The 11,324-nt window shown below is 41.4% G+C and overlaps 1 protein-coding gene across 1 annotated transcript in view; it reads right to left on the bottom strand.

The window, feature by feature from the left end:
* Positions 1–1,337: 1,337 nt before the first annotated feature.
* Positions 1,338–11,324, bottom strand: part of THSD7B (thrombospondin type 1 domain containing 7B) — a 263,133-nt gene continuing 253,146 nt past the window's right edge. Inside the window, exons 22-28 of the mRNA XM_035556107.2 lie at positions 10,088–10,247; positions 9,581–9,754; positions 9,402–9,497; positions 8,236–8,318; positions 6,427–6,619; positions 2,723–2,810; positions 1,338–1,443 (exon numbers count right to left, since the gene is read on the bottom strand). Coding sequence (XP_035412000.1) covers positions 1,362–1,443; positions 2,723–2,810; positions 6,427–6,619; positions 8,236–8,318; positions 9,402–9,497; positions 9,581–9,754; positions 10,088–10,247 — 876 coding nt within the window. The 3' untranslated portion in view covers positions 1,338–1,361. The remainder of the gene's footprint in view (positions 1,444–2,722; positions 2,811–6,426; positions 6,620–8,235; positions 8,319–9,401; positions 9,498–9,580; positions 9,755–10,087; positions 10,248–11,324) is intronic.

Genomic DNA, 11,324 nt, shown 5'->3' with positions numbered 1-11,324 from the left:
GACAAGGGCCGTGTAGGTGCCAGGCTGGTAATAATTCTTTTCTCCCCGTCTAATTATTCAAATAAGAAGTAGCATTGAGCTAAAAATAAGACCAAGCATTCTCCAGATCTGCAATTACTCTCTCAACTTGTACTTGTCTACAATATTTCTTCGTCTAATCACTACAGCACAAAACATGCCAGAATTGTTTGAAATCAGAATTCAATCCCAGACACAGTAAAAGACTAATAATGAATGTTGTTTACACACATTTAATTCAACATACCAGAAGCAATATTCTTACTCCCTTTAGCATTTTATTTGCTTATAAATACAAGTCAATACCACAAGATGGCACTTTCTTACTTGCAACATGTACTATTATAAACACATACCCTCTCCAAATGTTCCCAGATGTTTACAACATTTAACTTTTCAGTGGTTTTGAAACATTTAAAAAAGCAAGACCTTCTACAAACTGTATTTGTGTTTGATGTGTATTAAATGAGGTCAGGTAATTAAATTCAAAAAAAGAATTTATAAATATTTCAGATAAGAAAATTTAAATACAAAAGCAGAGTTTGTATTAATTAAACTGAATAACAATTTAAACTGGCCATAATGTATCTACATGGTTTTATTTAATTTAAAATACTTTTTAAACAATCAAATCCTCTAGCCATTCATCAAAACACCTATCTACTCAACCTTTTAAAAAATATTTTCAGCTAAGAAACCACCTAGGCTTTTTCTTAACAATCCTTATTCTGTCCTGTAGGTGGAAATGAAGTGAAATCATATTCCAGACTAGAAAACAGGATAAGAAGGAAGAAACTTTAAAAAACCAGATAACTTCAGACACACCAACTCATTATTCTTTGTGTTTCTCAAAATACATGATCCAGTTTTAAAGTCTTTGAACGAAATGTAAACACTATAAAACTCATTGTTGAAATATGTGAAGAATAAAGAACCCTGCACTAATATAGTGCATAATGATGCTGTGTCAAACTTGTCATTTACAGTAAATGTCATATTTTCCTCTGGATTGTCATGCCTTTTTGTTGGTGCTTTTTTTTTTTCCCCAATACCAATTCCTTTTGATGTCAGTAGACATTATTCTTTTTTTTTTTTATTCCCATTGCTCAACAGGAAGAGATGCATTTTCCAGTCTCTTCAGAAAAGTTGCACAAGATCCAAGACTTTGATTCCACCATTTTTTTTTTTAATAACAAGGTGGCAAAATTTCAAGCTTGCAATATTTCTGTTCTGCCCAGTATATTACATATCAGGAGATTCCTCAAAAAACTGAGAAGTCTGAGAGTTACAAAAAAGAAAGCAGTTAAGGCAGTCAATGTCTACATTTGGATTTCTTGTTTATGTTACATGTCAATGTCTCCATCATAGGCTAAGGTTAGAGGCTTCTGTTGTGGAGGAGTGCTTTGATGCTGCTTGCTTTTTTTGCTGTAAGAAAAATAAAAATATTTCAGGAGACAAAAAATGCAAATGGTAATAGAGTGCGAAGCTCAAACACGTCAACAACAACAAAAAAGCAAACTTCAACAAAAAATTATCTTCCCGCACTGGCTATTTTCCTTGGCACCCTATTGAAACAACCCTAATTACTATTGCGAAATACACCTCCTCGCTAGTCTTCTAGTGATGGAGAACTATGAAATGCTATTTTAAAATTCCTCAGTATGCTCCGCTGTATTATCTCAGAGAAACGGCAGCTATATAGCTCAAAAATAGGAAGCTATGACTCCTAGGCATCATCCAAACACTGTTACTTAAGCTTTTAGTTGAAGAGAGAATGAGGGAAAGAATGAGACAGCGGGAGAGAATAAAGTGATTTTGGATGAAATAGGGTAATGTTGCTGTTAGGACATGGTTGGGACTCTCCCTCACAATAAAACCCTCCATCAGAGATGCCCTGGTGCAGACCAGGACTTCAGCACACCCAGTATCCTATTTCTAACAGTGACTGGTAACGGCAACTTTAGACATTTGGCATGTCTCCTCCTGAGGTGTTCAGTGCCAAAAGCTATTTAGGGATTACCTGAGCTGGGGCGTACGTCCAGAAAACCAGAATTAACGCCAAGAGACCCACCCTTCCATGAACTGTTATGCCCTTATGTTATTTCAATTCATTTATCTTTCTGGCACACACAGCCCCTGATAGCAGTAAGCTCACAAGGTAATAATGCACTCTATGAAAAATGAAATCTTTTGTTTATTTTAAGCAGTCACTTCATCAGATGTCTCCTACTTCTTATATTGCAGGATATAAAAATTCCCTAGCCCCCTTTTCTACTCCATTCCTGATTTCATAGATGTCTATTGTATTCCCACCTCAAACACCATTTCCAGCTGAATGACCCTATTCTATTTGGTGCTTCCTTGAATGGGAGCTGGCTCCTAGATCTAATCAGTCTCCTTGCCCTTTTTCAGTTTTATTAAAGAATACAACAAAAAGCCCTTTCTAATCCCAGCAGAAGTCTGAATATATGGGCTTGTTGATAAGCAAAAGTAACTCTTTCCCTGCTTGGCTACCAAACATCTTCATGGTCAGGTCAGTTGGAATTTGCAGTTTGGAGAGCTTTAAATTACTCTAAGGTAAGAGCCAAATGAAGGCAGGTCCCTCATCCAACTTCCATTCTTTCTTAACACCTCGAGGATTAAATCTCTGCATTGCTATTTAAATAAAAGAGAACAATCACAGCACAAAACATGTCATACTTACCACATCAGGAAGGATGTAAAAATCAGGAAAGCTATGATGAGGAACCCACTAGCTGATACTCCATACACCCACATCTTCAGTTTGCCATCTGTTGGAAGATCAGGAAGAAGGACAGGGAAAAAAGGAAAGAATAAAAATCTTTATTCTAAAATACACAAATTCTCAAGATGATAAATAAAGAGAAAACACACAAGCAAAATTAATAGCATCATTGATGGGAAACAGCAAGGATTGGCTGGGAATAATCCATTAAAATATGTTTTTGATAGAAAAAAACATTCTTGTAAAAATCAATCTTCTTAAAGACATAATCTTAACTTTGGTAAGGACTTCAGGTTTTCCTCAATGAAAACTGAAGAGGAACTCCTCGTGTCAGTTTCCAAAGCAGCCTTATTTCACAGCCTGCCCTCTGGCTGAGCTCCTGCAGCCCAGTGCAGACAGCCAATGCTCACAGTGCAGCAACCGCAGCCAGGCTCCTGCCCACGGAGGGAGCAGGGCTGGAGGGAGATAATTGTGATGTACTCACTCGTGAGCCTCCTTGGCTGCTCTAGCAAAGAGTAGCTGAGTGTTGAGCTGACCCAGAAATCAATGCAGGCACACCTAGGGTGTTCAGCCTAAAGAAATGACGACTGAGAAGGGATGCGGTTGTTCTGTGTAAGTACTTGGGGGTCACCTGAGATAAACATCAGCAAGCCCAAGCGAACAGGCTACTTGGAGCTGACAAGTGCTTGAAAGGCAAGTGGGAATAAACTCAGCTTAGACTAAGAACAAGGATATGTTTTGGATTAGTAAAAGGGATGAAGTTGGGCAACAAATTTCGAGTTGGACCACCAGAGCACGAAATATGATGAGTAGGTGAGATGGGGCTGTGGATAGGACTGCTTGGTCTGTCCCCATGCACTGGCAGGGGACTCACTCTGCAACCCAAGCAAGAACCTCCCCCCACAGACATTTCAGCTCGAGTGCGTTGAAATACTTCCTTCTGAAAGGCAGTCTCATAAAATGTTATTTGGACAGGCCCTGAATTAAAGCTTTGCATTAATAATAATAATTTTTAAAAGATCAATATTCCTGCTTCTTGCTCAGTTCTGGCCATACAGAATTCCTTGTGGATGGAAGTTGTGGTATTTTTTTCATGCAGCGCTGATTCATATCAATGGAGTTGTTAATGCACACTGGAGGCAGAGACATGAACCTGCTCCATGCACCCAGATGTGGTCTGACAGAGGACATTTAACTCATTCTTGCGAGTGGGGAGTTACTGCACAGGACAATCACCAAACCTCTTTTACATTTTATGTTTGAATTACAAATTTTATTCAAAGGGAAACCTATTTCATTAGCTCCCGTTCCTTCTGGTGTTGGGTTTTTGTTTGTTTGTTTTGTTTTTTCCTAGGCTTTGTGGGAAGGCTGAGTATCACTCACAGATTTTCTCTTCCCCTCAAAACACTTAGAGCCTATCTCCCCCGTGAGAAGAGCCCCGTTCATCATGTCTGGTTGTTTTTTTTCCTGAAGCCTAGGTATGAAATTTGTTGCTGTCTCAACTAGAAATGGCCAAGAAACATTCAGCAGTCCTGTGAAGGGATTGTCACAGCAAGAACAAGGCATCCCACAAGGTCTGCTATGATGGCAGGTGTGCTCTCCATCCCCAACATAAAGGCATTGGACCATGTCAGCCGACAATTTAAACAATGCTATTTAAATTGCCTCTCAACTTGAAAAGTTTCTGTTCTGAACTCTGGCCTCCCAGAGTGTGGTGAAGAAAGGAAAAACACTGCCTGATCTGAAATCAGTTCTGTGCTCTCCTGCAGAGCATTTAAAAGAACAAAAATATCAGCCTCATTAAATCATTATAAAATTTGTGTTCCAAACTGTAACCAGGAAGGAAAATCACAAATTAACTAGAGAAAGGCACATAAAATTTTACTAACAGATACAAGTCCATAGACAGGCCCAGATGCCAATGACTATAGCACCAAAGGGTGGTAAATGCCATCCACAGAGGGAGCATTCACCATAGACTTGCTATCAAGAGAGTATCTGGTAGATAACAGTGGTCTCCTGGCTCTGCTAGCACTAATTACTGCAAACCCCAGACCAGTAAGCTTGAAAGCCTGTTTTAGGAAAGCAATTACATATTTTGTCAAGAAGTAAGACAAGGGGGAACGACTTGAAGAGCGCCAGCCTTGAGATGAGGTCTGAAGAGCACATACAGACTGAAGAGGCACCTACAGGGTGCTGTGGGGTTGGTGATACACTTAGCACACATGTAGCATGTTTACTCCTTTGCCATGTGTTGTTTCTGTAACATTTATACACTAAAATTAAATAACACCATGTTCTGTTGAAGTTCCTTAGTCCCTGTTTGTGTCTTTTAGTCCCTGAGGGAGAACAGGCCCACAGATGGTGCGCTGAGGTCAAGCCCACCAGAAGCTTTCAGGGCTGCAGCCTTGAATGCTGATTTAAGGAAGGGAGGATGGCAGCATCCACCTACACCCCTCTCCCTTTTCCTAACCCCATAAAGGTAATGGGTGAAGGCATGATACCTAAGTAAGACTGCCTACGGAGGGCCATGGATGCTGACAAAATGGCAATTAACCCCAAACCTGTGACTCAAACTGCTGGTGAACTGTGTGGGCTTCTGGATGATGAATCTGATCGAAAACTAGCCAACTTTAAAGGCTCTGGACCAAGCTCTATTAGCTCTGAGACTGTCAACGCAAAGGTTAACTACTGTATGCAAATCAAATATGTAAATGTAACATTCAAAGTGTGAACACATATATCAGACAGAATTATGGCTCCCTGAACCCTGCAACAGAACCTTCCGTTACATATTTTCTGAAGTCCCGTGTTTGTTACAAACTAATAGGAAACAAATGCAATGTCAAATAGCAGAACGCAGGGAAGATGGCACTGCCAGTATTTCTGAATAGGTGGACACTAATGCATTTCCGTAAAAACTTGACACGCCTGATACTTCTGTTTCCCATTTTAAAGTTTTGCTTGCTTTTCAGAAATTTATTTTGAATAAATTAATTTTCCAAAATAACAGTCAAAATGGTAATCAGATACTATATAGCTACAGCACAAGTCCTGTGTACCGGTCAGGTATGGTACATCCAGTTTGCCAGTTCCAGCTGGGAAGCACTTTATGCCAACCAAGCCAAAGATCCACATAGGACTCACTGCTTGGGCACAGCAGCTTGCCTGCTTCTGGCTTATTTTTGTTCTCTTAATGTCTTCACTTCAACATTTAAACCTTCAAACTTTACACTTTCTACCCTGTTTTTTCATACACTTTTGAAATACAGCAAGAAACAATCAATGTTTTCTGTAATGAAATCTTAAGTACTTTCTGCTCAGAATCTTCTAAAGTGCTACTGATGCCTTCCCTGGTCCAAACACATTACTTACAGAAATATCATCAGATAAGTGTTCTAAGCATCCCCCCAAATCACATATGAGTATATACTTTTGCAAAATATTATTGCTTCATTCTCTTTGCTATCTCTCAACATAAGAGATTGTGATTACTCAGTGTAGTCACAAAGGAACAGGAGATGACATGCAAGGTAGAAATTGTGAGGCTGCTCTGCCGCTCCCAGACACAATCTCTGATGTTATGATCTACAAAGCTTGTATCTTTCTTCTACAGAAATGTAGTGAAGAAAATGTATTCCATTCATATTTAAGTTTTTCACCTGGATTAAAAGGTTGAATAGACCATCCTTTGAAAATGTCATGCATTTTTGAGTTGACGGGTTTATTTTTTCCAGCAATGGTCTTAACATCAGCTTTCTTATCTTCTAAACCTGGTACCTTCATGCAGTAATCCAGGAAACCATTTGATCTCATTATTTCTGTATATCCTCGCTCACAACCGCAGACTCCTCTCTAGGTGATAAAAGGGAATTTGATATTAAAATGAATAGTATCCTCCTGAAGAACAGCACAAATTGTAGGTAAACTGTGAAGAAACTGCAAGGTACATCCTACACTTGTAATTAGCAAGTTAACTGCCATCAAACCAAACAAGCCAGGAGCTGATGCATGCAAACCTACTTCAGCCCAAAAAGCCAAAATACATTGGCAATTGGTTGAAAGGGAGTTACTAATTACACATAAACCCAGTATGGAAACTTTTTCATCACAACAGACTTAATAATAGGCATCTGTGGCTTGATCCAATTCCTCTTGTCAAAAAAAAAGATAGCACTGACCCTGCTGGGCAAAAGAAAAGATTAACAAAGCAACAATCCCATTTCAGCCCCAAACCCCCCATTCCAAGGCATTTCCGCTGACACGGGGCTCTCTGTGATGAAGTACTGCCTCTTAGGACCAAGCATCTGCTGCCCTGGACCAGTGCAGGCAGTTTCTTCAAGCGGTTTCTTTGAATGTGGTGGTTCACTAAACAGATACTCCATTTTCTGGATGTCTACTTTAATACAGATTTTTAAATTATTTTTTTTTAGATTGCCTTTCTTTTCTAATTATCTTATTATTACAATGCTTGTCTGAAGGCCTGGCACATTCTGTATTATCCAAACAGACATGTGATTTACAGTATCTGTGATAAGAATTTAACACTTGACGTCAGTTTTTTTGCCACACCATCCCCACTTGTTGACAGATACAATTCAGAGCTTTTTTGACCAAAAGGTGAAGGAACTCTCAAGAATTTAAATAGCTAATAAATGCATGTCTGCCCATCATTTATATGCCTCTGTAGGCTCTCACAACCCTTACAGCTGTATTCAGTTGCCCATGAGCTTATTTCCAATGGTAATTCCTCCCACAAGATACTCAGCTGAAGCTGAGAGCTGCGGAGGCTGTATTTAAAACAGAAATAGCTACACCCCAGCTGCACCTGGATACTTCAAGGGTTCTGGGTTTTGTGCTCTGTCACAGTGCTGACACAGAGAACAAGGAGAAGGCATTTTTGGAAGCTCTTACTGGAGTTTAGTAGTACAAGAAGGGACGTATGTAACCTCTGGGCTCACATCTGCTCAGAGGCAAAGAGGAGATGCTGCCTCAAAGATTCAGCAGATGTTGCTGATGCTGAACATTTCAGCAAATGGTTCCAGACTCTGCTTTAATGGTTGGTATGGAGGTGGTGGGATCAGGCTGCTACAGCTTCCTTGCACTCATGGGGGCCTCCTGCATCCTTGGAGGAGCAGGAGAGCAAATATGCTTTTATCTCCTCTCTTACATAAGTTTTAAACAGTCCATTTGCTATGTGACAGTAAAATAGCATTCAATAAAAATTAAACCAAGAGGTTCCAAACCCTTCCCGTGAAACGAACCCAAAATTACAACATTAATATACACCATCACTCATCTGTGCAGGTTTAAGAAGCTTTTCTCTTTGACTGAAATTCCTACAACTTCCTCGAGGTGGTACCATGGGCACACTAAACTATTTCCTAGTCCTATGCATTTAAGATCCAGAAGATAACTGAATAGATTTTGTGGTGTTAATTCCTCAGCCACGTTCTGCAGCAACCACGCACCTGAGTGCAGTAGGAGAAGGGTTTTCTGCACGCTGGGCTGCAGTGACGAACTTCAGCAGGCTTGGTCTGAAGAGCACACCCTCCTGGAAAAGAAGTTACTTTCCAAAAAAAGAGTGCTTTCAAGGGTATGTTGTACAATGGTTTTGACTTGGATCACCATAGAGTAAGAAGTGCATGCTTGCTTATTTTATATGGTTAAATACTAGTCTATTGAGCTCATTAGCATAATATCTGTAGGCATCACATTAATTAATTTGCCTTAACAAGGCAGGGAATTATTATCATACCCATATTGTTAATGGAGAACAGAGACATTCAGATTTAAGCAATTTGCCCCAGGCCACATAGGAAGTTGGGGACAGAATCAGGAATTAGATGCAGATCTTCTGTGTCCTCATTAACGTCTTATCTACATAAAAAGATATAATACACTTAACGCCTTAGCCCATCCTCACTTGGGGAACTCTGCCTCACAGCAATAAAAAAAAAGTGTTAATGAGTTCTTAACTACTTGGCAACCTTTGCACATAAAACTTTTGTATATTATCTTAACTAGTCCTTATAAATAGAGCTAGATAAGAACATCTGCATTTTCTTTCCTGCTCTCTCTTCATTCATCCTCTGCATACTGAGAGAGATCCTGCGGATGTGCGAGCCCTTTGCCTTTGTCAATCTCTCGTGGAGCTTCAAAGTGCTGACCATGGATTTCACTTTTCATCCTGTGCAGGCAGAATTTGTCGGTCACAGCACCAGCAGGAATCTCACAGTCTGAGTGATCTGAGATTCCTGTCTGCTGAATAGAAGGAGAGTTACAGAAGCTGGGCTCTCTACCATCGCATGTGATTTTCTCTTCTCCCCTGTTGCTGGAAAGTTGCACTAACAGCTGTACGAGGCTGCCTAGGCAGATCAGTTACTGTATGTGCACTCGTGTCTTCCTGTGGCCAACACAACAGTTGGGTAAGTCACCCAAAGGCTCTCATGCAATGACATGCGTGATGGTGATCTGACAGCAGGGCTGGTGAGGTCCCACCTGTCTTTCCCACACATAAACCTGAACTGAAATTCTAGAGGAATCGGGAAAGAAGGCTGTCCGAGCAACTGATACAGAAGAACAACTTGTATGAAGACTTTCCATTCATAATTGTGCATGGCAATTTGGGGCATACCTGTGACATTTATTCCGTCTGAGCGCTGGCACCACACTGTGCGTACATTGTCTCGCCAAAGGCTGGTTTTCCATAGGTAGTCATAACACTTCCCTCCTGCAACGTCAATACCAGTTAGTCTTCACGTTGCAACAAATTCAGAATAACCTCTTGAATGAAAGAAACTCTGGCAAGGCTACCTGAGCAAGGCCGTGTCTCCACCACTTGTCCGGAGCAGCTCTCCGGGCTCTCAGGGGACTGACCTACAAATGCCCGGGATCGAGCCTGGCGACCCGTTGTCTCAAAGCTCCTGCCCTCGATGCACGTGAGCTCGCAGGAGCTCCACTCCGACCACTCGGTCAGGTGGCAGTCACCTGCACACGGAAAGAATAAATCACAGGCTTCCCGAAGGAACCAGCCTTAGAGGATTAAGGACAAGCTGCGTACAACAGCTTTAACAGGGAAATAACCTCAGTTTATCACCCAATAGTATGCATTATTCAGATTTTCTGCTTCGTGGGGAATCTCATTTTCTCCGAAAAGAAAGTCTTTTTCAGGTGATCTAGAAACAGCAGACTGAGCATTTATGTGATTTGCTGAAGTACGAATTCTGACTGCGGCAGCTGCCAGTACTCAGCTACGCAAGCCTCTCCGTCTCGGAAAGCTATTGCAGACAGCAGCGTCGTGTGACTTTCAAAAGTCTTTACCTGGGCAGGGCACAGAGCACGGTAACTGCAGCACGATCTCTTTCAAAGGCAGCTCGGCACATAATGCATTTTCCACTGGTTTGGCTGTAGCAGAAACAGATGCGTCATGCACTACACAGGTGAGGTTGCGCACTTGCAATCCATCTCCACACTGCCCACCCTAGGAAATGACAGAGGGGAACAGAGACACACATTGCTGGCATTAGCAGATGGCAGAAGAAATACACTTGATTCCACCTGTAAATAAAGACTTCAAAGATATAAATCCAGTTTCTGGACTGCAATAGTATCCCCAGTTATGGGAAGACAGATGGAGATCTCCTTTGTAAGCAGCTCTACAGAAGCTCAGAGGCAGAACCACATGGAAAAATGTGTATAACCAAAGAGGGGAGAGAGAAGAGCACACAAGTCCTTTCCTTTCCACGTCTGGGAGGTCCAGGAAGAAAGGAGTCACCAAGCAGACGGGGCAGAGCTCAGGCAGGCCCTTTCCCTGGTGCAGCAGTGAAAAATAGCAAATGTGAAGAGCACGGCTTCAGGAGAGCTGGTCCCTTCCCACGTGGCAAAGCCTTGAATCTCCTAGGAGAAGAGGTGGGTACCATAAAAGATGCAAAAGGAGTGTTTTGGCTTCTCTAAAGCAGCCAAGGGCAGAGCGTGCCCATAAGCAAGGGACATTTGCCTTCACCTCCTTTGACGACACAGCCCAGTATGAGCAATTAAATGCTTTAAACTCTGCAACAGCAAAAATCCTTCTACGTCTTCAATTAGGCTGCGAGGATTAACATGCACTAGGATGTTTGTGTAATTTCTTAATTGTGCAGGGAGTTTCTGGTTCTGAGGTGGAGACATCGCCAGCCTTACTGAAATGTCATCTGAAGCCAGACCCAGCTTGTTAGCACTGAATCCAGTTTGAACAAGCATTAGGTGGCTCCATCCAAGCCACTCCACGCTCTTCAGTCCAGTTCTGAAACACTCAGTAATACACCAAACCACTTGCTGAAGACTTCCTCTACCAGAAAATCAATGTTGTTTGGTTAACCCAGTGATCAAGGGCTGAAGATGCTGTGAAAAATGATGCCCCGAGGCTATTTCTAGAGGGTGGTATTGTTTCATTTTCTTCTGAAAAACAGAGCTGCGGTGATGTTCGAGGCACACACCTTAAACCTGCGTGATGCTTTATGAACATGCATCTTAAGCCTTATGGAAATAGCACTTTACAAAATTCAGTAAATAAAGCTCA

This window comes from Cygnus atratus, chromosome 6 (genome assembly GCF_013377495.2).
Source record: "Cygnus atratus isolate AKBS03 ecotype Queensland, Australia chromosome 6, CAtr_DNAZoo_HiC_assembly, whole genome shotgun sequence".
In the NCBI taxonomy this organism is placed as follows: Eukaryota; Metazoa; Chordata; class Aves; order Anseriformes; family Anatidae; genus Cygnus; species Cygnus atratus.
The sequence above is the reverse complement of the archived record's forward strand: the minus strand, read 5'-3'. Positions and strand labels throughout refer to the sequence as shown.